The sequence below is a fragment of the Macrobrachium nipponense genome, chromosome 40 (assembly GCF_015104395.2).
Source record: "Macrobrachium nipponense isolate FS-2020 chromosome 40, ASM1510439v2, whole genome shotgun sequence".
NCBI classification, from domain to species: Eukaryota; Metazoa; Arthropoda; class Malacostraca; order Decapoda; family Palaemonidae; genus Macrobrachium; species Macrobrachium nipponense.
The window spans coordinates 3,030,832-3,056,031 of record NC_061101.1 but is presented as its reverse complement, the minus strand read 5'-3'; the positions used below and the strand labels follow the sequence as shown (position 1 = coordinate 3,056,031).

The 25,200-nt window shown below is 35.1% G+C and overlaps 2 protein-coding genes across 2 annotated transcripts in view; one reads left to right on the top strand and one right to left on the bottom strand.

Annotated features, from left to right (window-relative positions):
• Positions 1–2,695, top strand: part of LOC135211880 (prostaglandin F synthase 2-like) — a 28,199-nt gene extending 25,504 nt beyond the window's left edge. Inside the window, exon 10 of the transcript XR_010313767.1 lies at positions 2,559–2,695. The gene's annotated coding sequence lies outside the window, so the exon portion shown is untranslated. The remainder of the gene's footprint in view (positions 1–2,558) is intronic.
• Positions 1–24,657, bottom strand: part of LOC135211881 (CD109 antigen-like) — a 30,526-nt gene extending 5,869 nt beyond the window's left edge. The window contains 25 exon segments of the mRNA XM_064245100.1: positions 240–376; positions 1,233–1,425; positions 1,869–2,104; positions 2,580–2,780; positions 3,679–3,810; positions 4,228–4,392; positions 4,866–4,931; positions 5,733–5,851; positions 6,259–6,372; positions 6,529–6,645; positions 6,916–7,079; positions 10,738–10,925; positions 12,253–12,453; positions 13,361–13,465; positions 13,580–13,719; positions 14,223–14,448; positions 14,798–14,920; positions 16,078–16,302; positions 16,941–17,114; positions 17,946–18,128; positions 18,932–19,002; positions 19,188–19,250; positions 19,253–19,358; positions 19,581–19,761; positions 23,762–24,657. Of these exon segments, the coding sequence (XP_064101170.1) occupies positions 240–376; positions 1,233–1,425; positions 1,869–2,104; positions 2,580–2,780; positions 3,679–3,810; positions 4,228–4,392; positions 4,866–4,931; positions 5,733–5,851; positions 6,259–6,372; positions 6,529–6,645; positions 6,916–7,079; positions 10,738–10,925; positions 12,253–12,453; positions 13,361–13,465; positions 13,580–13,719; positions 14,223–14,448; positions 14,798–14,920; positions 16,078–16,302; positions 16,941–17,114; positions 17,946–18,128; positions 18,932–19,002; positions 19,188–19,250; positions 19,253–19,358; positions 19,581–19,761; positions 23,762–23,961 (3,830 nt within the window). The 5' untranslated portion in view covers positions 23,962–24,657.
• Between the last annotated feature and the right edge of the window lie 543 nt (positions 24,658–25,200).

Below are 25,200 nucleotides of genomic sequence, written 5' to 3'. Positions count from 1 at the left end.
TGCTCTGGCAATTTCAGTTAAATGTTTATTCTATTATAAGACCTGCTTATTTGTCAGTATGAGGTCCACTAAGCATTCTGACTAAAAACCAAAGTAAATTCCATGCTTTGATAAAATGAACATAGATATTACTGTATCAACAACAGTTATTTTTATTTAGAATTTTGTATCAAAATAATTACCTTTGGAACATCTAGAAACAGGTTATTTCCCTACTAATAGTGGTCAATGTCACTTACCTAACAGCTTTTGCTTTGGCATTGTTTGCAGCCGATCGCACAGAACCTTGCAGGCTGTTTATAGTTTTTTCAAGTACTATCACACACTGAGCTGTAAGACTAATGTTTCTGGCACCTCGCCACTCAAACCCATACGACTGCCAAGAAAATTTTTTAAATGAATGTGTGTTAGTAACCGAGTTTCTTTCTAGGCATAATGGTATTTCTTTATGTAGGCTCTTACTTGCACATAATAAGCCATATGCTTAGTATAACAATATCTCATAACCAAATGACCAATGTTTGAAAGAACTACACCTATACTTAAATCATGATCTGAATAAGTTGTAGATCAACTGACAGTTCATTTACAATTGAAAGAAATTTTTTATTGCAAGATTTTGTAATTACTGTACAAGTTCAATCTCTTATGATAAAAAATTGTCAGAAATTGGCTTTCATTAAAAAAGTAGTCCATAATTGTCTACTCTTGAACAGTACATATCAAATATCTTCACAGTAGAAATTGGATTTCATTTAAAAAGTAAAGTAAATAATTGTCTGCTCTTGAACAGTACATATAGTGAAAAATTCAGTGATTGTAGATTCTGTATATAATCAATAAGAGGACTCCCAGTTAGACTGCATCAGGCCTTAAAGCATATTTGGGGTTATAAAAGTCTATTATCCATGCCAACTCTGTTATAATAAACATGAATAAATAAAAAATATAGTATAAATCACTGAAAATTCACACAAGAATATTGCTAAAAACTAAAAAGAAGTGTAATTTTTAAGAAAAATAAATGCTGATTATTAATTGAAAGAATAATATTACTAAAGCTGGAGACTTATTAAAATGGCTACTGAGCGCACTTGAGAAAAGGTAAGTGACGCATGCATCATACTACTGAAGTGACTGAGGACATTTGAAGAACATTTGAAGACCACAAATGTGGACATATATCAGTGATGGAGTTGTAATGAAACAGTTAAATTGTACTGCATGCTTACAAATGCATTTGCTTTCTTGTCCAGGGGGATTTTCTGATACGTGGGAGTTTCCATAAATGCTCCTGTCTCTGGATTCTGCCACTTCACAAGCCATTCCATAGCCTTGGAAATAATTCTGGATTCTATGTATATTAGGTTTTCCCAATCTTGAAACTGGGCCTGCTCTAGAAGTCGAGTTGTCCAAGCTGTAAGCCTGAAAGACGGTATGGCAATACTTATATAAATACTGCATCTTATATACCATATCATTTACACATAATAGCTCAAAACCTATAACATGCAAAATACAGATTAACAATAATGTTATTATTCAATTCACTACATACTTGCATTTTACTAATCTTGACTTTTCTTCTCAAAATTTGTATAATTTCATAGTGCTTTTGTAATAAATTGTTCCTTCAACTATAGCAAGATAACCTCTACTTTCAAAATCTGACCCAAACATTGGTTTATACACAAAGAAAATATGAAATATGATTCTATCTCATTTTCTCCATGTAGTTTCTCCAGGGTACATAAAATTATAAAATACCTTAGTCAAAGGTATGATCACCAGGCAGAGGCTGCTGACTTTGACTGGCTAAGGTGTTTTTATAAACTTACTATTATAATAAGGTCTGACAAAGAACTTACCACACACTTGGGTCTGCTGTGTCCCACATCTTGAAAGAACCGTCGGCACCGAACCGGTACATTATTGCTGCTAATTCCACATTGAGCTGATCAAATATGCCTCTTGCTTCAGAATAATCCAACTGATTTGTCAACCTAAGGTAATGCAAACTCCACAGATTTGCACCAAAATTGAAGGCAGAAGCTTCTGTCCCTCGGAGCTCCTTTCGCAACATTGTGACTGAATCAACTGGTTCCTGAAATTAATGTGTTACAGAGCCAATACATCAATACTATACTATACGTACTTAGAAATGCTATTCAGTCATTATACTTTTCTTAAAAAGAAAAAGTGTATTATTCAAAATGGGAGTAAAAACCTACAGTTCTCAAAAAAAGATTCAAGCTCAATCTTCCTACAGTAAACCAAAAAGTGTTGGATTGAATCTGGGCATCAATTTCCAAAAAATTATGAGTCCACTTCCAAGTTATTCCAGATTTTTCTTTGCAATGTAGAACTACACTTAATAGGAAACTAAAACAGTTACATTTCTTAAACAATGTAACAAAAATCTTCTAAAGGCTTTCATATTCATAATGACAAAAATTTCAGTCTCTCCCATCCATTTTATGGGTTATAATTTTATCCGATAATCCTAATTTTTCCATATTTATTCAATACCTAAATTTATTTTGGCTCTACTTGCACAGTCTAACACAAAAGAGACTTACATCATTTGGGAAGGTGGGGCCAACAACATCTCCACAAATGGAAACATGACCCCTTGGGGATCCAGCGACAAAACGACGACGGATATCAAGTGGAATGATAAAACTCTCTTCTACGATGATGTCCATGTATTCGTACACAACAGCCCTGTTCTTCAAATCCAGCAAGGTTGAGGTATGACGTTCAATTGTTGCACCTTCAGGCTAGTTGAGATAAATTTAAGTATGTCAGCATCACCAAACCTACTACTTATTACCATAAAGCTAAATGACATTGTACTGTCCTTGGGTGAAAAGTAAAAATACAAAATAAACAGTGGATTAACAAACCAAATCAACCCAAAGTAAATAGTGTAACATGACAATTCTGAAATTGAGAGAGAAATTATTTCACTACTTTTGTTGATGTATGATGGCCTTAACATTAAATAAAATAGAGACAGCTGAAGAATTTTCTTCGAACAGGCAAAATATGAAATTTCTAATCAAAACAAAATATTCTGTGATTTCATATGGTTCTGAAATTGTCAGTTACACAAATGTTCCTTAAAAGTACAAACCCATCGTCATAATTATACTTATTTGCTAAGTCAAATCCCTCAAAAAACAAGTCTTATGACGCCTTGAAGACACAAGTGAAGAAGTATAACTGCTAGAATGTACTGTTCAAATACATACCTTTCTTATTCTACCTTTCTTATTCTCTGCGTATTATGACAATGACAAAGTAAGCAAAGGGGTAATGGGAGGTAGGAACTTTTTATTTTGATAAAGAGATTTAATAAGCATTAGCTTTATGATATGTAAACTTCACTCGTTTCATGACAGACCCAGCAATTATTAAGAAGTGTGAATTGCTATGTACAGGTCCAATGGGTCTCATAAAACACTGGTCTCATAATAAAATAAAATCTCTTGTGAATGGACAAGAGATAACACACCCCATTCCTTAGTGTGTAATGTCCTACAGATAAAATACACAATGGTAGAGTGGCTTCTAAACATCTATCAGAGGAAGTAATCCATAGTAATAATACTTTCTCTAACACACCGGTTGTCAATTACAGTCATAATCTAATAAGATTAAAATCAATTATCTTACCTCCACAACCAAAGTAGCTGTTTCATGGTCCCTACCAATCTGAGTGATGGCAGACACAGTGATTTCTATTTCACCCTGATCAATAGTAGCAACAACTGGGAATATAATTTCCATTGCAGTCTCAGCATTAACCTATTCAAAAGAAGCAAACTTGAATTACTAATATTATATTCAATGTACAGTACAAAGATTTTCCACAGCACTTTGGTTTTACAACAAACTTGCTGAGTGACAATTTTGCATGTATATTGGTTTTGTAACAAGATTGCTGAGTGACAATTTTGCTTCTATACAGGTTTTGTTCTTGAATAACACAGTAGAAACTTGAGAAAGTAGTCAAAAAGGGTGGACACCTAGGAGAAAAGACCAAAAGATTTGTGTAAAAAATAAAAGAGAATGGAACAAAGCTAAGTGGAAGACTAAAAAGGACCACATGAAAAGTAAATGGCAAAAAAACAATGTAGCTGGGAGATGAAGGGATGCTGGGACAGTGTGCTGTGTTTGGAATGTAAATGACCATAAGCTCAACGAATCATAAAAAATACAAACCGAAACAAGATGTTGAATGTCGCCGGCCTCAGTTCGTGGCTTATAGAAATCCACAACACCCTTGTCCTCCACAGCAATGAAACGGTGTGTGTCAGCACCATGAAGGACCATAAGAATCATCATTTCTTGTGGAAGGTTATTGAAAACCATCACACGCATTCCCACCTGAATATAATGGACAATATTTAAATTTTTAACAAACTCAGAGAAACAATACTATGAAATTCCTTGGTCATGATGCATTTCTACTTATAATGTCAAGTTTATTGGGTCATGATGCATTTCTACTTATAATGTCATCAAGTTTATTGAAGATTTTTAAATAAAAATTTATATGAATTTCAAGAAAACAACTGGAACTGATATGACAAATATTTTAAAGAAACAGTTGAAGGAATTAAATTCTCAATCTCAACTCTCAGGGGATTGACCGAAACTGATGAGTTGATGGAAGGGGTTGTCAGTTACAAAATCTGCTGATCTGAAAGTGACTGATTTTGACAACTACAAGAAAGACCCTATACATCTAACCCCAAAGAGGGACTTCTACATCTAAACCCAAAGAGGGTAAACTTCTTGCGAAATTCTCTGACAAAAGATCAGGATAAGCAACAAGGCACACCTTACAACCTGCATACCTGTTCACCACGTCGACATGTATCTGGCATCTCCAAACTGATGTAAATGATAGGCATGGCAGAATACTGGAAAAAGACAAAGGGAATGCATGAACCTTTGTTTTCAACTGCTGTATGACTAACAGGACTATATCCAAACTACATACTAATAATAGCTACAAAAAACTAAATGTTGGTTCTTGAACATACACTCAAATTACTAACAGATATTTTGAGTGAAGTTAGATGGGGCAGACTGCTTTCAAAATAGCAGCTAACAATCTTACCATGAAATTGGTTGCAATTTTGAAAATTATGAGAAGTAACAATATTAACCTTAAATAACTTTTAGTAACCCTTTGTAATTTATTAAAGTTATCAATATAAAATATGGAATGGTATTCAATTGCTAGTTAATACTAATTAGTATTTTTGTATACTATCGAGTAACCGCTATTATACAAAGTTCTACTAGTACTACACTGATTTTAGTTAGAGTAAATTTATTTCAAGATTCCAGTTGTATTACATTGAAGTTTATTGTTTGATGGTCACATACATATAGGAATTTAAAGTCTTTCCCCTTTGTACCCAAAGCCTCTATTATTTCTATACTGCTAAGTACAGTAGTTCACTAAAAAGTTTAGTGAACCTCACTTAACCATCTACTAAGTACTCATATCTAGTAACAATGAATAAGAAAAATGGATCCTATATTTTTCCATACATATACATATAGTATCTTCTCATCACTTGTTTACCAGATATATTTAATTCTGTTGCCACAGTGACCTCACACTTTATCCATTTCCTCAAAAATTTTTGGGTATAACCTTTGCTACAAGCCTTGGACCAAAATGAAAACACATTAAATCACTCAGTGCTTACCCACATTGGCTCTGGAATCAGACCAAAGCCATGCTCCTTGCTGACACTGAAAGCATTAAGAACGTACGGATCATCAACTTTTGGTAGTTCAATTGTGGTCTGTTCATGGCCTTTGTAACCTGCAAAATAATAAACAATTTTTATGTTGAGTCAAAAGTATAAATTATCACTGTTGCTATGCAATTTACCTAGACCTATAAGGCACATCCCAGTCTCATGGGCCTCACATAAAGGATTTGTTGGAAAAATTAAGAGGTAATTCAAGTTAGAGACAGTTGAATTGTAAAAGACCAAAAAAAGAAGACAAGTAGTAAAATGCAGAAAGAAATCAGCTGAAGGTAAGTGGTACCCTTTTATCAGGAACTACCAAAATACACATTTTGCTTCTCATAATATACTAACAGATTAATTCTAATAATCTATGCTCTTTCATAAAAGCCTCAAATTGATTGAATTCAAAGAAGTACGGCTGGCATTTCAGTTCCTAGTCACACCCAAACAGTACGTATTCTTGTATGCTTCTTACCTATGTTCTGATCAATCCACAGCCAATCTCCATCTTCTGTATCAAAGAAATCTGAAAAGTGTTGATATCGATCCAAACGCCAGTTTACCTCATTGTCTGCTAATGGATCAACACCTGGATGTAAAAATTTAATCTACTTGAATCTGAGATACAAAGAATAACTCTACTCCAAAAATATTTAAAAATCTGGCTCAAAACAATCATTTCAGCAATTAAAATGGCAACAAACATATAAAAACAATTGAATAGTATATCTTAATCACTACTTACATTCAATTTCATCATAACGATCAGCACAGTCAAAAATGCCATCACAACGTTTCGATGTTTGGTAACAACCACCCATTAAACATGGAGAGAATCCTTCTGTTATATTACATTTATTATCTGAAAGAAAAATGTAAAAATTTCATTTAAAAAATATTCTTTAGCTTCAACAATAACTAGAATTAAATTTGAAAAGTTGCTCTAATGTATGCATATTACAATCATATATATTTCTAAACAGAGCATAGTAACATCTTCATCAATTTCATGAATGATGATTAAAGCAGTTTGAGATATCTGTTAGGAATATTTTCAAGTTAAAATAGACAAACCTTCCTACTATTCAAATCTCCCACTGGCAAGTCTATGAAATTATTTAAAATGTCTTACCAGCATAGCCAGGCAAAACACCAACATGTGCATCAGTGAAGATGATAACTCCGCTGAAGTCCAAAGTTCTGTTAGCATCTGGCCCATAATTACCAGCAGAGTAATATTCCACTTGTTCTGGCTGATAACCTTCACGGAATCTCCATGACATCTTATGAATGAACCTGAATGACATGCAAAATAACTATGCTGCTAGTATTATTGTTATTGCTAGTATGTATGTATGAATTATTATTATCATTATTCATAAGATGAAACCTATTCAAATGGAACAAGCCCACGGGGGACCATGACCTCAAATTCAAGCTTCCAAAGAATATGGTGTTCATTAGGAAGGTGGTAAAGGAAGATACATAAAAGAGGAGATCCAAATTTAAAAAAAAAAATTAATTAATAAATAGATAAATTATTAAAATGCAAGGAGAATAGCATGTATCAGGGTAGGAATGTACTGCACAGGATATTATGTGTTTACTTTAGGCATGGTATAACACATCCATAAAAAGAGAGAATTACTTTCTTTTCCTGCCTTTTTTCATTGGCAGGTTAAAATATGAAATCAGAACCAAACAAGAGTGCATCTACCAAGGTACAAATAACTACCACAGATATCTGGCTGAAGAAAATGCTCTATGGTCACTAAATATATGAGGTATTTCAGAAAATCCCTAAATGAATTTTTGTTTTTTCAAACTAAGAAGCAATAGGAGCAACAGTTTTAAAATTAATCCACCACATGATGAAATAGTTCTCAAACTAAAATACTAATGGATACACTTTCCCTGTTAAATTTCTAGACTTAAGAGACTCCTGAAGGAATAAGGCAGTTAAATATGCTGGACAGCTGGGTGGGAAGAGGTTAACAGGAATGGGTGAGAAAAAGACTGACAGTGATGCAGCAAGGGGTTAAATGGACATTGCAAATAACTTTCAGCATAACTATTGGCAGAGACCAATTTTTTTAGAATTTGCACACCTCAGACAAATCACCCACAGTATCAATTATTATGGGGCAAGTTACAAACTGTTCCGTGTTTAATAATATTTAAGAAGTACGTAATACATAAACGTTAACTTATTCATATAAGAAACAAACCTTCGGTCTTAACATTAGGATAAATTCTCAGCGCCAGCTGGAAACCGGTAAAGTTTAAAATAATTGTGTATGCAAGGGACTATTGGCATCTGTGCTTGGTCACGAGACATGTGGGGCCATTATTTTCTTACCGCCTTTAAGAGAGGACGGGCTTTGCTCCGTCCTTTAAAAGCCGGTTTAGTTTGCCCCCTGTTGTTTTCAATTTGTTTGGAATTCCCGGGTATGTGAACATGAAGCCTTCTCATGCTGCGAGACTTCCTGGATATCAAAAGAAGCAGTTAAACGCCCTGTTATTTTCTTCGACGGTTTCGACGTCGAAGTACTCATCGTGTAGTAAGTCTAGGTGAAGAAACTCTTAAGGTACTGTTAATTTGTTACCTGTGCTTTGGAATGTCACATATTCATATGGATTGCCTGTAATCCAACGGCTTGATGTATCTGGATGTGCTTTGGGAAGTAATTATGACTAATTGGGCTCCTTTCCCTACGGGGAGAGGTGTGCATCGCCTTCTTGTTTTTGTTCCAGATACGTGGGTAGAGAGGATGCAGGTGTGCGGTCGGCGTTAGGCTTATCAGGAGAACCAACCCAAGAAGGATAGTTGGTTTGATGTATAACGTCATGTTGCCACCCAGGATCCCACGTGATGGATGTCCCTTTTATCCTGAAATGCACTACTGTATATGGCGGTCGGATGCGTCGCCATCTGTAAAGAAGCAGATAGTGAAACAAGGCAGCCTTTAATGTCAGGTTGCTATGCCTAAGAGAATAACATCAACAGCCTTGCACTTCTGGTAGGGTGCTGGCTTCGCATTCGAGATACTCAGTGACGCCATAAACATGGCGACCGCCATGACGTCACTACACAGTTGCAGCCTACACAAAGACATGCTTCCATTTTCATTTTGAGGTACAAGAGTACTTTACAACTATGCTTTTGGTTTGGAGGTTTTTAATGCACATTGTTTTTGAGAGAAAATTACAACGCGTGTTAGGAGATATAAGTCACATAATGGAAAAGACACAAGTCTTTCCTCTGTATCCTTCCACTTAAGCATCATCAAGCTTAGGTGACTGGCTTTGATGCCAGTGCGTTCTCCCGCCAATCCTGGAAAAACAGGCCAAACAGAGGCAATCGGTGAAGCCTACTCCTTGTTTGTCAAGTTGTACCAATGAGGTTATACAGAAGAGAAGGTCATCAGAGGAATATGGGCCTTCTGGCATTTAAGAACATATCTGTTGAAATGATCGTGACGGTTGGTCTGTGACTGTATCGAAGCTCAAAATTGAGCAATTTTAAGGAGGTGTCTGTCTGTTCATTGAAATTTGGGAGTGGGTTCTTTGTTATGAAAACCAATTTCAATTTCCTGTATATATATATAAGGTTGCCCAGAGGTCCTTGGACACAATTTCCTTGGGTCCTTTGGTGGCTACTCAACAAATGGTGTAACTCATCCAGTACCCCTGGTGGGTCAGTTGGTATCTTGTCTAAGATGATGGTATGAATGTGAAATGGAGGAGTTAACTGGCCTCTTTCCTTTTCAAATTTCTGTCTCCTTCTTTACTTAGGGCAGTAAGAAGAGAGTACCATCATAAGCTGGTACGGACAAGGTACAGGTGAGTGAAGTGGCCATACTGTTAGGGTTAGTATCAGTAAGATACCTATCAGTAGCAGGACATTCCTCTCTTTAGCAAGGGGGAGAGGAATGATAACAAACCTACATGAGTGGATGAATTGGTTTGTTAGGGGAACAGATCTTCTTATCTTCCTCGGACGCAATGAACTATGAAATTTTGTAAAAACCCAGACGTCTGACTCTATGATATTCATATATGTCTTAGATTTGGAAATACTGGTCAGTTGTTTCACAGAATTCTGCTATTCAGAAAACTGATCAAAGGTGGCAAACTCCCAGTTGGTTAATAGTACTTACCTCCCACCGAGAATAAGTCTACCCTAATGTTAAGATCGAAGGTTTGTTTCGTATATGAACAAATGACAAATTTTTAACTAATTTGTATTTTTCATAACTTACAAACCTGAGGTCTTAACATACAAAGGCCCACCTCTAACCACCCCTCTATCAACTAACCTGGGTTGGAAGAATAACTAACAGGGTCACGAGTTAATGAGGGGTATGTGGGTGGCCCCACATGTCTTGTGACCAACCACAGATGCCAATAGTCCCTTGCGTACACAATTATTTTAAACTTTACCGGTTTCCAGCTGGCGCTGAGTACTTATCCTAATGTTAAGACCTCAGGTTTGTAAGTTATGAAAAATACAAATTAGTCAAAATTTGTCATTTTTAAACCATGGGCTGCAAGCAATAGCTGAGGCTGTCCTGATTTCAAAACATCACACTTTTTTTTTTTTCTTTTTTTAGCACAAAATACGTTGCTCATTACATTTTGGATTCTACTTTAAAGAAAATAATGCTTACTTCATAAAAGCAAGCACAAGGGAATCTGTCTTTTCTAAACTGGTCTGGAAATACATCCCTAAATCTAATTGGATTTCAATCACATAAGAGAAAACTATAACTGAGACTGTCTCTTGCATCCAATAAAATATTTAGTGTGTTTCACAGAAGGCTTTTTCCATTGCAACATTTTTTTTTGTCAACTATAAAACAACAATATAAATCCTATGAAGACTTTTTAATAACAATAGTTGTTACCTTAAATCAAAGTACATTACACTAAAAAGTGATTTTGACATTCTCACCTTGTTCTATTGGCAAAACTATGCAATGAATTTAACACAGAAGCCTGAGAGAGTTCATTACCACCTCGCATTGCGTAGGTGAACTCACGAACGCCTGATATGCCATAGAAAGCCCCTGCAGTGCTGTAGGTTCCCATTTCTACTGAACGTACACTGTGATCTTTATCCTGGTTAAGAACCAATTTAACCTGAACAGGAAAATTAAAACATAAGTTTGCATTAAAAAGATACAAAATCAAATTATATTTCTTAAAATGTCCTTACTACAGCATTCGCAACACCAACAAGAAATACACTGCTGTTGAGCATCTAGAACACCAAATTTAAACAATGGAAAGTTATGACTCATAAACTTAATTTTTCCAAACCTGAAACAATGAGGTCCTCACACAGCTTTCCAGGGTGTGCTAATACTTCCATCACACCCCAAAAACCAAAGTACATTTCAATGTTGGTAACACAGATTCTATTATCCATCAACATAACCTACAATGACAATGACTGTCACACTGGAATTGACTTGAAGGGGGTTTTCAATTAGGGATGCTTAAAAATAATTAAGATTATATCTTCATGTTAAATAGGCTTAGATTCAATTCCCAATGTCGATCACTGAAAAGAATATCAGGATTCTTCTCATAGCTCCGAAGTTGTTTGTGATAGCTATTTAATCTGATTCAATGCAATTTTACTTATCACTTTAAATGTTAACAATGTTAGCTTCTGATGAATCACTTACGATAATTCTTCAGAAAACCGTGAAACTTTCTTTCAAAAGTTATTAAATGAGTTTGGGATACCCTCATCTGCAGCACCAACACTGACATTTATGACATAGCATTTGGTATGGAGGAAATTGTGAAAAGGTGTGAACATGCAATGTCAAGATTAATGCGATGGGAATATCATACTATGAGTACGGAATTGGTAAAGATATATGACATCAAGAAACGGAAAAAAAAAGAAGATTGAGATCTCAAAGACTGAAACAGTTTGAAAATGATAGGAGCAGGGAGAAAGAACAGTTGGACAAAAAAGCAGCAGATATGGACAGCAGGACAAAAAGTGTTGGAAGGCCCAAGTAATATGGAAAAAATGAAACAGATGAAGACCTACATTTATTAGGAATTGAGACAGAAAAAGCACAGGACAAAAGATAGAGGAGAGAACTCATTTCACATCTAACCCCAAGAAAGGAAATGTTGACAAAAGCATTTATAAAGATGTTGGTGATTTGAGTTTCACTTGGTCTCCTGAAATCTGACTGGGTTTGTAAAATTAAGTTATCATAATTTGATAATGATCTCTACAGTAAAAATACTGCTTCAGATTATTTTTACTGTAGAGTTCAGTTAACTAGGGATGGGACAAATAAAGATATCCACTGATGACATAGTGCTATGGGCCCACGATGAAGTAAATATCACAAATAAAAAAAAAAATTTTGGACACAAATGTAGTGCATTAACAAGGTTGATGAAGTTGTGATAAAATAAAATTTATAGATATACTCACCTTGTGGGATGATATCCCATCCACAGGCATGGTAAGACTATCCGCAATAATTTCATAAGTCTGTGATAAATGATAAACCACAATCTTGAAAGCTGGAGCCATCTCTGAACTAACAGGAACTGACACAGTTTTCACACTGTTTCGGCTGATTTTGTCCAGCTCTTCTTTGCCAGCATAGAGAATCATTTCCTTAGCCATAATCTTTAAAGAGACAAAAAAGAAACATGATTCCTAAAATATACAATTTAATAATCTCTCAACTAAGGACTTAACGAATGAACAAATTAAGAAAGATGAGTCTGATTGATTGATTTATAGATTTTTGGCTTACATGCAAAGCACTGGGGCAACTATGGCCATTCACCACCGAAATTAAAACTGTGAAAGGTTTAAAAGGTGTAAGAGGAGGAAAATTTTGCAGTTGCACTATGTGAAACAATTTTTATGAGAGGGCGGACAGTAAGATGGAAGAAAGAATATGAATGGAGGTACAGTAAAAGGAATGAAAGGGGACTGCAGCTAGGGGCTGAAGGGACACCGCAAAGAACCTGAAGTAATGCCTACAAAGCACACCATGAGGTGCACTACTGCCCTACGGGGAAGAAAGATAAGAGCTGTACAATCTGAGATCAAACGCCAAAATGAGAAAATGTATTAAGGTAAGTAAAAAGGAAATATAAAAATTTTAATAAATGTTGAATGAAATGTATATCTTACAGAATCAACAGAAAACTGCTTTGAGCACTAGTCAAAATGGCAGTGGTGGAAACAAAAACAACTTCTAGGGTGATCCTTTTGTTTTTTTTGTGACTTTAAAAAAATTAAATCAATGACTACTCTACTTACATTACTCTATATAATGAAATTAATAAGGTACAGAACCTTTGTAATATTTTTTCACAAACATTCTGCCCTTGGGTTTGTTGTCTCCAAGCTCCCAATGTTTCTTTGCTAACTTACAATGAATGACAAAGAGAATAAATGACAGTAGTGAGAGAGGCAGAGTCTTGTAATTTCCAGTTATCATTTGCATTTAATTAACAGCTACTTAAAATAATGAAGACCTTACAATATGCTTATAAATAAGCAAAGGAAAAATTTCCCTCACCAAATAATTGAAGGACTCCATGTTGAAATTTGAGCGGACATGGAAAATGACAAACTCTCCAACACTGACTTCTTTGCTACTTGTTTCAACGCCTATGTACTGCTCCTGAAAAACAATAAATTTTTGTACATATATACAACAGAAATATCATAAACACTAATCAAGAGTGTATACAATGATACCTTTTTCCTTTGAAAATTAAATGAGACTCAGTCTTACCTTCTGTGAGTAATGAGCAATGGCTTCTGCACTTGCAGCAGCGATGGAACCTTCATCGTCTTCATAGTTTGCCGTGAGGACTAATGATGCTGTTTTGTCTGGGACATCCACAGTAAAATGAAATACTCCTTTCTCACGATCCCTAGCAATAAGAATAAGTGTTATGATGATTATGTTTCACATAACTTCACTGTCTCAAAGGTCAATTTCTATTATTTCTTAGCTAAACAAAATTTCAAAGATCCCTAGATTCACAATATCTACCTGACCAAAGATGAAAAGTCTTTTCTACAATCTGATGTATTTACTCATAAAAAATCTATACTTCACTGGAGTTCCAGTCACCTTTGCACCTTAATGGAAGTCTGCCTTACATATCATCATCATCGGCTCGAACACCATGTGACACAAAGGACCTCAGTGAAATTCTGCCACTTACACCTTTCTTAAGCTTTATCTTCCTCAAATCTCCACTCATTTTATAGATATTAATAAATTATATAGAGTATTAGTACCTTATGAATACTAACATACATTCTTCTTAGATTACACAATTACCGAACAAATTTCAACAGCTAAGCAAAATCAATCTTCTTGAAAGTCCACATAAAGATCTCAGGATGTTACTGGTCAAAATTACCAAATACCTCGAATCTCTGGTTCCTAAGAAACAGGTCCAACTTCCGTTCCACCAATTGGTTTTCTGTCAAGTAGCGTGCTCCTGCTTCATAATCATAGTCGTAGTTGAAAGAAAAGTCTTTTAACTCATAACCCGGGTACTTATTTTGATATTCTTGGGCTTTTCGGTTGTAATCCCATGAACTCTGAAGGAAGCTTAACTCCTCCTCGTCAGCATCAACACGTGGAATCTGGGAAGGAGGTGACAATGAAATACAGATTATCCTGCATACAGTCCTCCATGCTGTCCTTACCAAGAACATTTGGCAACAATCTTACAAGTAAAAAGGGGTGCCTGCAAAGTTTGAGATATAAAAAATTATGAAAAATTATCAAAGAAAATTTCTTAATTTTACAATTAGGAAGAAAAAATGACACGAAATGCACAGACACCATTAATTCAGTGAATAGTTAACTGATGGGAGAAAGTCCTCTGACAACAATCTAAAAATACTGTCTAACACTTAACTCCCTCTACAATACACTCACTCTGTTTCCCACCAAAGATTCAAATAATGATGACTTCCATGAAATACGTACCTTTACTTCCAGAACTGTGGATCTGGCTCCTGCAATGGAGATAGCATCGACTTTCACAGTCAGGCTAGAGGAATGAATCTTCTCAACATCCAAGGGCTGAAGATCATGATATGACACAGCAACCTTGAAAACAAGTCAAGTCATTATTTATGTACAGCCTTAATAAGTAAAAGGATTCTACAAAGAAACTTGACAATAAGAGATGCAACTTCAGTACTAAAACCCTAAAACTACACAAAACATATTTGCATGTTTCAGTCATAGATATAAATCAGATTTATGAAAAAAAAGAAAAAAATAATAACTATACTATATAACCTAGTGTATGTAGTACTCAAGATAGCAGTTTGGTTCAAAATAATTAAATTTCTCAAGTAAAATAGATAACACCTTTTAAAACTAACAGAAATTTGAACAAAATTCCATTTGACCTAGTTACATACTACTTCACTGACTTCTATTTCACAAATTTTGACTGAGCTCCAAATTTCCAAAATACTAAAGGCTTAGTTTGAGTGAAAATCTACCGGCATTAGCTTTAGCTCCTGGAAAATAAATAGCTTTAACTATACAAGAAACCATGGAGAGGGTTTTAGTGGTCCCTATGCTATTAACACAAAATAAAATTTATTATTAATTCTTTTTATATGCAACATTTACACTACAGAATAAATTTTTAAATCATATTAGCTATGTTTTTTTTATCATTCACACATTCAATCTTTTATCAATTTTTTTTTTCAATTCATCTTTCATTATCGAATATTATTTTTTTCCCTTTAATTCATTCACTTAATCTTTCTCCTTTCTTGTATTTTTTCTCTTTGCCCACATTCTTTTGCTTACTTCCTTAACCCAGTCTCTTCCACATTTTTTTTTTATAAATATTTACAGGTTTTCTTCATTTTTTGATACTCTATACAGGATAACATGCAGTGCATGTATTTCCCTTTTAAATATCAATACTCTGGAAGGTATGAGACATACAAACATGACATTTTTACACTCATGAACTAACTTGGGAGCCACAGAAAAATAAGAAATAAAAATGATTAAACTAAATCATTTATCTTTTGAATTATGCAATATTATACAACCTTATTATCTTCTTCATGCAACATCCTAGTTTAAAAAAAAGAGAGAATTATGTTTGATGATGAGAGAAAGAGACCCTAATAACACAGGTTAGTCTCAAAGTTCACAGCCTTGCTTATCCAGACAGAAGCAAAGCAAAAGGCATTGTACACAAGAAATCACTTCCTTAAAGGTACCATACTTACTGATGCTTCAAATGGCATTCCAGGTTTAAAGATATAAGGCGGAGATCCAATAAAGCGGCAATTTACTGAGGAATTGATAATTTTTGCCATAGAATAGCCACTCTCGTTCAGCATCATGAAGGTCTCCTGGATCTGCGCTTCAATACGTACTTCTGCACCATCCAAATCTTGAACTCGCTGGGAAATCTCGTCCATTGGAAAACTAAATTCATGTTCTCCATCAAACTTGAAAAGGAAAGTTCTTGGTCATTACTGATATTAATAGTTATTAATAGTTAATAAAAGCAATAACAAACTTTCTATCAAATTACACCAGTCTTTCATAAGAAATCAACTAAACATTTCAGTTAAATTTTGTGACATTGCACATAATTTTCATTCTTTGACACTTAAGCAATATCAAGAAGGGAGTAATGAAATTCAACCATTGATTTATTTTATGTAAACATCAAAACCAAAGTAAAATTAATCAGAGCATTTTTTATCATTAAAGAGATCTTAAAATAAATTCCTAAGGCTACCACAATATATGTCAAGTGCTAAAAGTAATGAAGGCAGAATTTGAGTGGACAAAAATGGTAGATGCTAGCTAATTTGAATTCTACAAATCCAAAGTTCCAGATAAGCCAAATGAAACTGGGATTTGAATCACTAAAAACCCAGAAAGGGAAAGAACAAGGGTACTCAAACTCCGTGATTCTGGAAAACAAATGCTGCTGAGGCCAACTGATGCTAGACAATTCTCTTAACTGACAAAGCAACAAACATGCCTCAGATTCCTTTCTGGGAAGGAAATGGCAATCTCAATTGTTGATAATTTGTAAAGCAAGTTGCCAAGCTATCAAGTTCTTTGAAGCACTTACAGGATCGACAACTTCTTCCATAACATAGGTCCAGTTACGCAGTCTGTCATTCTTGACGAAGAGCTTGATTGTAGCATTGCCATATGCTCCCTTATCATTGCCAAATTCTCCTCCTGCTGTCCCAGTAATTGCTTCATCCGTTTCCAAAAAGTACTTGGGCATGAATACTTTTACCTACATAAAATACAAGGATTAATTTAAGCAATAAACAATTATTTTTGAAACTACCATATTAAATATTCCTAAATTCAGAATCCACTCCTTGGCAAAGTTCAGAACATTTCAGTGTCCAAAGTTCTGAGCAAATTTTACATATTAAAAAATATTAATGAAATCAACAAAATATTCACTCCGTACTCTACCCACTTGCTTACCTAAATCTGCCATTTGTAATCATAATTAACAAGAATGTCAAATGAATAAGAATATGTACTGAATATATATCTCCAATGCATTACCACCTTTCTTGAAATGATAATCACAAGTTTTATGACAAAAATATTACATACAAACAAACCATCTATGATACCATTAACTACAGTGTTACATAAAACAACCATTTCAAAACTACATACATAAAAATCAAATGTATTCGCTGCAAACTCAATTATGTCCTGTTACTTGAACAATATAACCATTTTCACACGTAATCCATTTACAAATCATGAATCAATATTCTCTTACAATGGTATGCACTGCTTTTCACAATTAAATTCATCATGATAAAAGTAATTCAAACTTCCTGAAAATGCATCAAATATCTTAATCTGGGTACCAGCAATGATTATTACACCCTTGACACACTACATCAAATTCACAGCAAACATTTGTTTCCTCCTTGGACAAAATTACAATTAACTTCTCTCCACTGTATCAATAACAAAACTGTAACTTCTGAAGGCTAGAGCTATATATACATTAATAAAACCACTGTACAGTATTATGATGTAGATCAGGCTACAAAATTTTATGCAACAGAGATAAATAAAATGATGCACAACTTACTTCAAATCTTGGAGTGTACCATTTTTCAACCTTGATTGGATGAATCTCTTCTTGACCATTGACTAAAGCCTTGATGCCCCAATACCCAACTTTCGGAAGGAATGGCAGAGTAAACTCCATGGAAACCACACCAACATTGGTAGGACGGGAAGGCCAGCGACGCATGACATAACCATCTGGGTCCTATCGAGTACCGATGACATATAAATTAGATAAATAAATTAAATTCTTAAGAACATACTTTTTTCTTTTACAACATAGAAAAAGCTAATATTTGGGGAAATTTCAAAAGTACAATCTCCTCATATATAAAAATAATTTCCTTATTGAAGTTTTTCACATTAATTTTCCAGTCTATTCACAAAGTTCCGAGTCACCATTACAACAACGCTGCTATTATATGTACCCAAAAGGACATTACGTTATATTCAACTTTTTACACTATCAACTATCTGTAGTATATAATGTGTATACATACTGTTTACTACAGTTCTATATGATTAAAAATAAAAGGATTTCACCAGATATGATTCAGACAATACCTCCTATTACTTGACAATAAACAGCAGCAATTCATACAACTCCAATCTTTGCATACAGACTGACTGAATTTCAGCATTTTATTCAAGTTTTGTTTCAATTCACAGAACCATACCGCACAACATTCCACATTAAAATTTTACTCAAGAATAAAGTTATAAGGCATTTACAAAGCACTTCTGGAAAGTCCTTTTATCTTCAACAGCAGCCAACTGAGTTAATGAATGTACAAACGTAAAAAGCCTATGATAACTTATTTCAACCATAAAATTCCAAAAATCTGTATGTAGAATACAAAAGAGCAAATAGCTACTAAAATATCTATTGGCTATCTTCTAAAATCAAGAAATTTCTATAAATACGGCACACTCTCCAAGATTCTGATTTGCTCCCTGACATCAGTCAATCTTGAATGAATAATTAGCTTTTACTAACTGTTTCCTTACCAAAATGTAAACATCCACTGGATCATCATAAGGCTTGAGCTCGGTAGTTAGAAGAATAATACGGAATTTAACTGCAACAAAGAATGATAAAATTATGTCTGGTATACTGGTGCAAAAATAATCTCATCACGTAATTTACACATATTCACTTTCTATACATTAATTTTTCCATGCACAATAACAGCATAGCATAGCATTACCAACCCAGCCAAAAAGGAGTAAACTTGCAAGCCTTATTCAAGAACAATACACTCACCAACTTGATCTCCAGTGTATATGGGCCGATTGGTCTGAATAAGAATGGTCAAGAATCGAGTTGAAAATGAAGTCTGGTGTCATTCATAAATACAGTGCCACCAATTGTCCCAGGGATGTTTCCCTCAACTCGTAGTCTGTAGTGTCCATCAACGCTGGTTTTTGGCCTCACCTCTGAGGATTAAAGCCTCATGAGGTATATTTTACAATTAAGATAGCATTCTTTTACATGGGGGGAAGATAAGAAACCCAGCAAATACCCAGAGACTAAAAAAAAATTTTTTTTAAATAATTAAAAAAGCCTGACAGGGCAGAACCACTGAACAGGAGACCCAAGGAAGGGTTTTATCTGAGACAGGAATGAAGCATTTTTTATCAAGTGTATTAAAATTACCTGCAAAAGCATTGTTTCTGGGTAGCCCTCTATCACCTCTTGTCGTCCTGAAGCAACTTCCACTCCATCCTTCTGTAAAGAGGCTCGTACGTCGACAGGATGCCTGAGGTACAAGATGCTCACAACCACTCTATACACCGAACCTGGTCTTAGAGTTTGTGAGGCAATGATCATGTGCGTTCTGAAAAACACCAATAAATGGAAGGAATTTGAGGAATATAATTTACCACAAAATAAAAGTTTCAAATAAAACAAACCTTACATTAACAGAAGACTATTCATATTCAATAGATAAAGCTTAATACAATGTACCTATAATACACCTAAAGAAATGGAACTTAATATGAATCTAAGAAAAAGAAGACATAATAATGACAGAGTATGCACTAAAAGATGACTGTGAGTGAACCTTTCAAATATTTACGAACTAGATACTAAACGGAAGCTTCCTTGGTTTGGAATTTGGTGAAAGACTAAAAGACAAATCAAACAGTGGGAGGACTGAATAGCATTTGGATATCAAATACTAAAGACTGCAACTGCAAATGAATGATTAAGCACTACTCTAGTACAAGTGTACAATCCACATTACTACTGTACTATACAAACACGAATCATGGTACGAAAATGATACTGTGTGTAAATGATTTTGTTGATTCCATACTGTAATTTTAACAAGAATACTGAAAGTATATGGCAGAAAAAAACAGTAATGATACCATAAGGAAAATTTTTATCCATGTTCCATATGTAGACGAGATAATGATGACAGGGAGATGGCAATGGCTTGGACATGTCCTTTGTGCAACCCAAAAAAAGAATAGTACTACATATATGTGATAGTGACAGCTAAGCCCCTATGGGCACCCAAATGAGAACTATGAAATTTGTTTAGATAAAGCACCAGAAAGACCTAAGTAGCATTTCGCAATGGCCCTTCAGGATGCCAGGTGTCAAAGAGACGATATTGATAACGATGATTTACCTTAATGATTCTATTTGGAAATTGTTAGTATCACCGTTCCTTTGAAAACTTCATAACTGATGTTTAAACAATCTTTTCAATCCTCAGAGATTGATATATATAACTTTTTACAAACATTATACAAATGTAGACCCATGATTTTACAAATACATCATACACTAGAATCATGTCCTGAGTTTTTATAATTCACTGTTTCTTCACTGCAGCTCTTAACAGGCATTTTCCTTAACTACATACAACCTTCTTATGCTAATGGTAGGAGAATTGTAACTACTCCATTTAATAGATAAAAAATTCTCATCCATAGAGAATTTAAAGTTAACAAAACCTTCTCAGCAAAAATTGTAACATTATTGCAAATATAACAAAGCAACCCCTTCCCCAAAAAGACCAATGTACTTCTACATTTATTATATGTACTCCTTGTAAGATGGATAACAGCCCTCAATACCAGGAAATGGAAGGATAGGAGCAAAGGTGATTAATTTTCAATTAAGTGAAGTCGTGCTTAGTCACTACTTAATAACAACAATACAGCGGTTATAATTTTTCTACACTGATTCATTTTCCTCATGAGAACTTAGGATTTATAAAATCTTGTAAAGAAATATTGCAAAGTCACAATTACATTTGTAATCCTATCTAGATATATGTGCTGCCCATCAACACAAACTCCATTTTAAATGTTTACAATAAAATTATCTACTAACAACAAAGGTTATTTTTCTGCATGACTTTCCCTTTAAGGATAAAGGATTTATTGAAAAATATGCTAAATTCACATTTTAAAGTTACGTATTGATTAAATCTGTACTTTTCAACCTAACTCAAGGATGTTTGTTACCCACCAAATTTTCAATACTGTAGTTAGGCTTATTTAAAACTTCACAAAAGTAAACTCCAACATAATATTTTATGAATATTAAATTAAAAACAATTATCTAATTATTCATCCAGCTCGCTGTTTTCTTCATAGCTTACAGTTTTACCTCTTTGACTATATGCTACACAGTTAAGAACGACACACCAAGACTTCTGTATGCTACTCTCATCATCTACAAGTCATATAGGCAGCAATATATGTATACTGCACTGCGACAAGAAAGTACATTCCTAGACCAAACCTGTTCCTGAAATTAGTAATCCTTGCTGAACTTCAGTTGGTGATAGATGTGACATGAATTTTATATCAAGATGAAGGTATCTGTGCTGACCAGAGGGTTACTCGGCTTTTGTTAAGTGTACAGTAATAAGTTAGGAGAATTTGAAGAGGAAAGATAAGTGCTACAGCCTATGCATACAGCAGCCATTAAATTGACCCATGTGATGTAAATCATCCCATAACAAAGTGAAAAGCGCCACAAAGATGTCCCCTGAAGGAGATGCAGTGATGAAACTGTCAAAGGTAATAATAATTAAAGATCCTTTAGCACAATTTTCAGTAATTAAAGATCTCAGTCTAAAGTGGCTGTCAGTAACTAGCTTTTCTAAAGAGTTCAGGCCTAGCAACTTGTGCCACATCTCTGTATAGAGGGATCAGGTCTTTAAGAACTCCTTTTGCAGAGCACAAAGCCTTTGTATACTCCTAATGAGAGGTCATGCCAGATTATGTTCATGTTTTTGTAATTAAAACAATGCAATTTTGCATAAATTTATTACTTTCATCATTCATAATACTATATTGTAAGTTTTGTCAATAAACTAACTAACTATTAGCTCCAGTCACACGTAAATTACACCCTTTTGATGGCATCAAAACTGCTGTGAAGTTACTTGGCAGCTCAATTGTGTAAAAGAAGGCCCCTACATCTTACCAGCCTACTGATCCCGGGGTAGACAATCATATAGGCCAGGTCTCTTATCACTCCAGCAAAACCTTAACTCTATCACTCCTTTCTGTCCTGTGACAAAGAGGATTTCATTCGCACCATTTTGTTCAAGCAGAAAAGCTGAAAGATCAAGGAATCCAACCCAATGTCATTGTAGTTTACTAAAAAAAAAAACACACAATGTACACAAAGTAAAAACCAATCATCACAACTCATATGCAGGCTAGTGAAGTACAAAATCATTATGCAAAACTATGGGAGAGGCATTAATAAAAACAACCTAGGGTTAATTAAATTTAAAATGCTTTGTACATGAGTGATTCATAAGTTGCTGTTAAGCCAATTCTAAGTCAAGTGAAGGGCAAGTTAAGAAAATAAGAACAAAAACAAAAAAATCTCTGGGGTTCCTAATTACAGCAAGATGGTACAGCATTGGCCTATAGTAATCAGGTTAGGTCATGTACGTGTGGATTATCAACGAGTAGCCAAACCACTAACGGTTAGTTAGAATTAGTAGTACACAGTCTAAGAGCTTGTTTTACATGGTAAGCTGATTCAACAATAGCCTAGTGCCTCCTACTTACTATTTTGGTTAATTAGCTGTTTGCATCCAGGTTTGAAGGGCTTTATGACTATTCTCAAGGGTGAACTGTAGCTTTTAAGCCAAGTACTACCTAGCCCCTATATATTTCTGCAAACTTAGTTCAATCTTTCTAATTCTATAGCTACAACGATTCAAATTCAATTTCACGATTTATTTAAATAGGCCTATGTCCCTCACCAGTATAAATTAAAGGAAACAAATAAGAAAAAAAAAGGACTCTACCTTAAGGTTTTTCAAGTTTAACATCGTCTCGAGTTTGCTTTCTTGACTAGGCTAGTCTCATAGACCTAGGTGCCACAGCCTATTTTGAATCATGTCCTACATAAATGTGAGCAAATTGGACCTGGGACTGGGACCTATTTAAGAATACCTACCTAGCTAGTAACAGCCAATTAGGCTACCCATTTCGGAATAGGTTTGAATGGCCAAGTTCATACTATACTAGGTACTACCTACTACTATACGCAATAGTAATGGCTATACTATTTATTGGCAATGCTTAGCTTAGGCCTAACAATATTTATGCACTGACCTATAGATTTTCCCTAGGCCTACCTACTACTGACTCGAATACTTTCCCTTTCCTTCAAAACAAATTACGTACAGCAAACTTTATCTTAAAAGCATTACTAAGGCTATATACCTACTAGACATTTAAAATTTGGCGTAATTCAATACGCAAATTATGATAGGAGTTACCGCTAAAAGAAGAAGATATCATTTTACAATTAAAAAATTAAAAAATAGGCCTACTATAACTTACGGATGATTGTACTTGTCCCGCAAACGGACTCTGTTCCCAATCACGCTCCTCCAACTCTGATCTTGTCCGTACGGTATCCTCCTGGGGTCGTCGGCGGGTCGTCCCAGGTCTTGGGATAAAGAGGGCAAGGAGAGGAACCCGAAAATAATAATGGCGTTGATCCACCACCACCACATCCTGAAGGAGGAGGAGGAGGCCATCACGATAACGTATTCGGCACACGGAGACTTCAACGCTCTCCCTACGACATATATTGTTCACTATAATTCACAATTCACCACCGTGATCTTTCCGTTAACGAGGTTTCCATAAGCACTGTCACTTCTTGGTGTTTATTAGATTAGAAAGTAGGCGTTAGAAACAAAACGCTAGGTATAAGAACGCCATTTACACTGAGAGTTCACAGCCACACCCATTGCACTGCTCGTCCGGTCTCTGCTGGACGCAGACTAACTCTCTTTTGAAAGCATTTCTGCTATTTATCCACCGAACTCCTTACATGTCGCTACAAATCTCCCATTATTCAATATTTTAGAAGCCAATAAAATATACGCCAACATAAACACAGGCACTGAAAACGACATATGGACCCATTTACGCAAGCTACATTTGAAGATTTTTCACAAAGACGCAGCTATGTCTTTTGTTTTTTTTTCTTGTGTGGTGGCCTGGTGGGCCCAGGGGGAGCGGGGTAAGATCACGCCCCCTGCGACGCCATACTCTACTATGATTCAACAACAGCTGCAGTCATGCGGATTTATAGATCTTATTTGAAATAGAGCCCGTGACGTTAGAGAATAGTCTGTAATTATCCGCTACGTTTCTACCTGTTCCTTCACTCTGGTGGCAACTCAAGATTGGTATCGGTCATTAATTAATTCTGGGGAGAGACGTACTGTACTCCAGTGAGGCAACCGTCCATTAATAACTAGTGAGTCACGTGCTTTGCCACCTAGGATGAAAGACAGTAAGCCATAGCTGATGAAAGATTATGGAGATATTTATATGGACGTCACCAAGTATTCGAGGTATCATGAATGTTACTTAAAGACGTTATTCAAAAGCGCGCTACTCAATATCGACTCATTTTCTCATAATTCCATTGTGTCATCTGCCTTGTGCATTACAGAAAGGCATCCAAGGAACGGTGGTGCAAAACACAGGAAACCGAACGGTATGTGAACAGGTGTAACAGAAAACAGCTCGGTAAACAGCACGCCTCATTTTCTTTGTTTTACGCTCTCCGTTCCCGGGCGAATGTCAATTATGTCACCACATAAAAAAAAAGTCACAATGAAAAAGAAACTGGATTCTTTGGAACAGGCTTCGTTTGAAACTTTTATATGGTATAAAGTAATCAAGACTATACACCTTTTCTGATGAGAGAGAGAGAACATTACCGTATATATCCTGCCAATTGAAAAATAAAATATGAACAT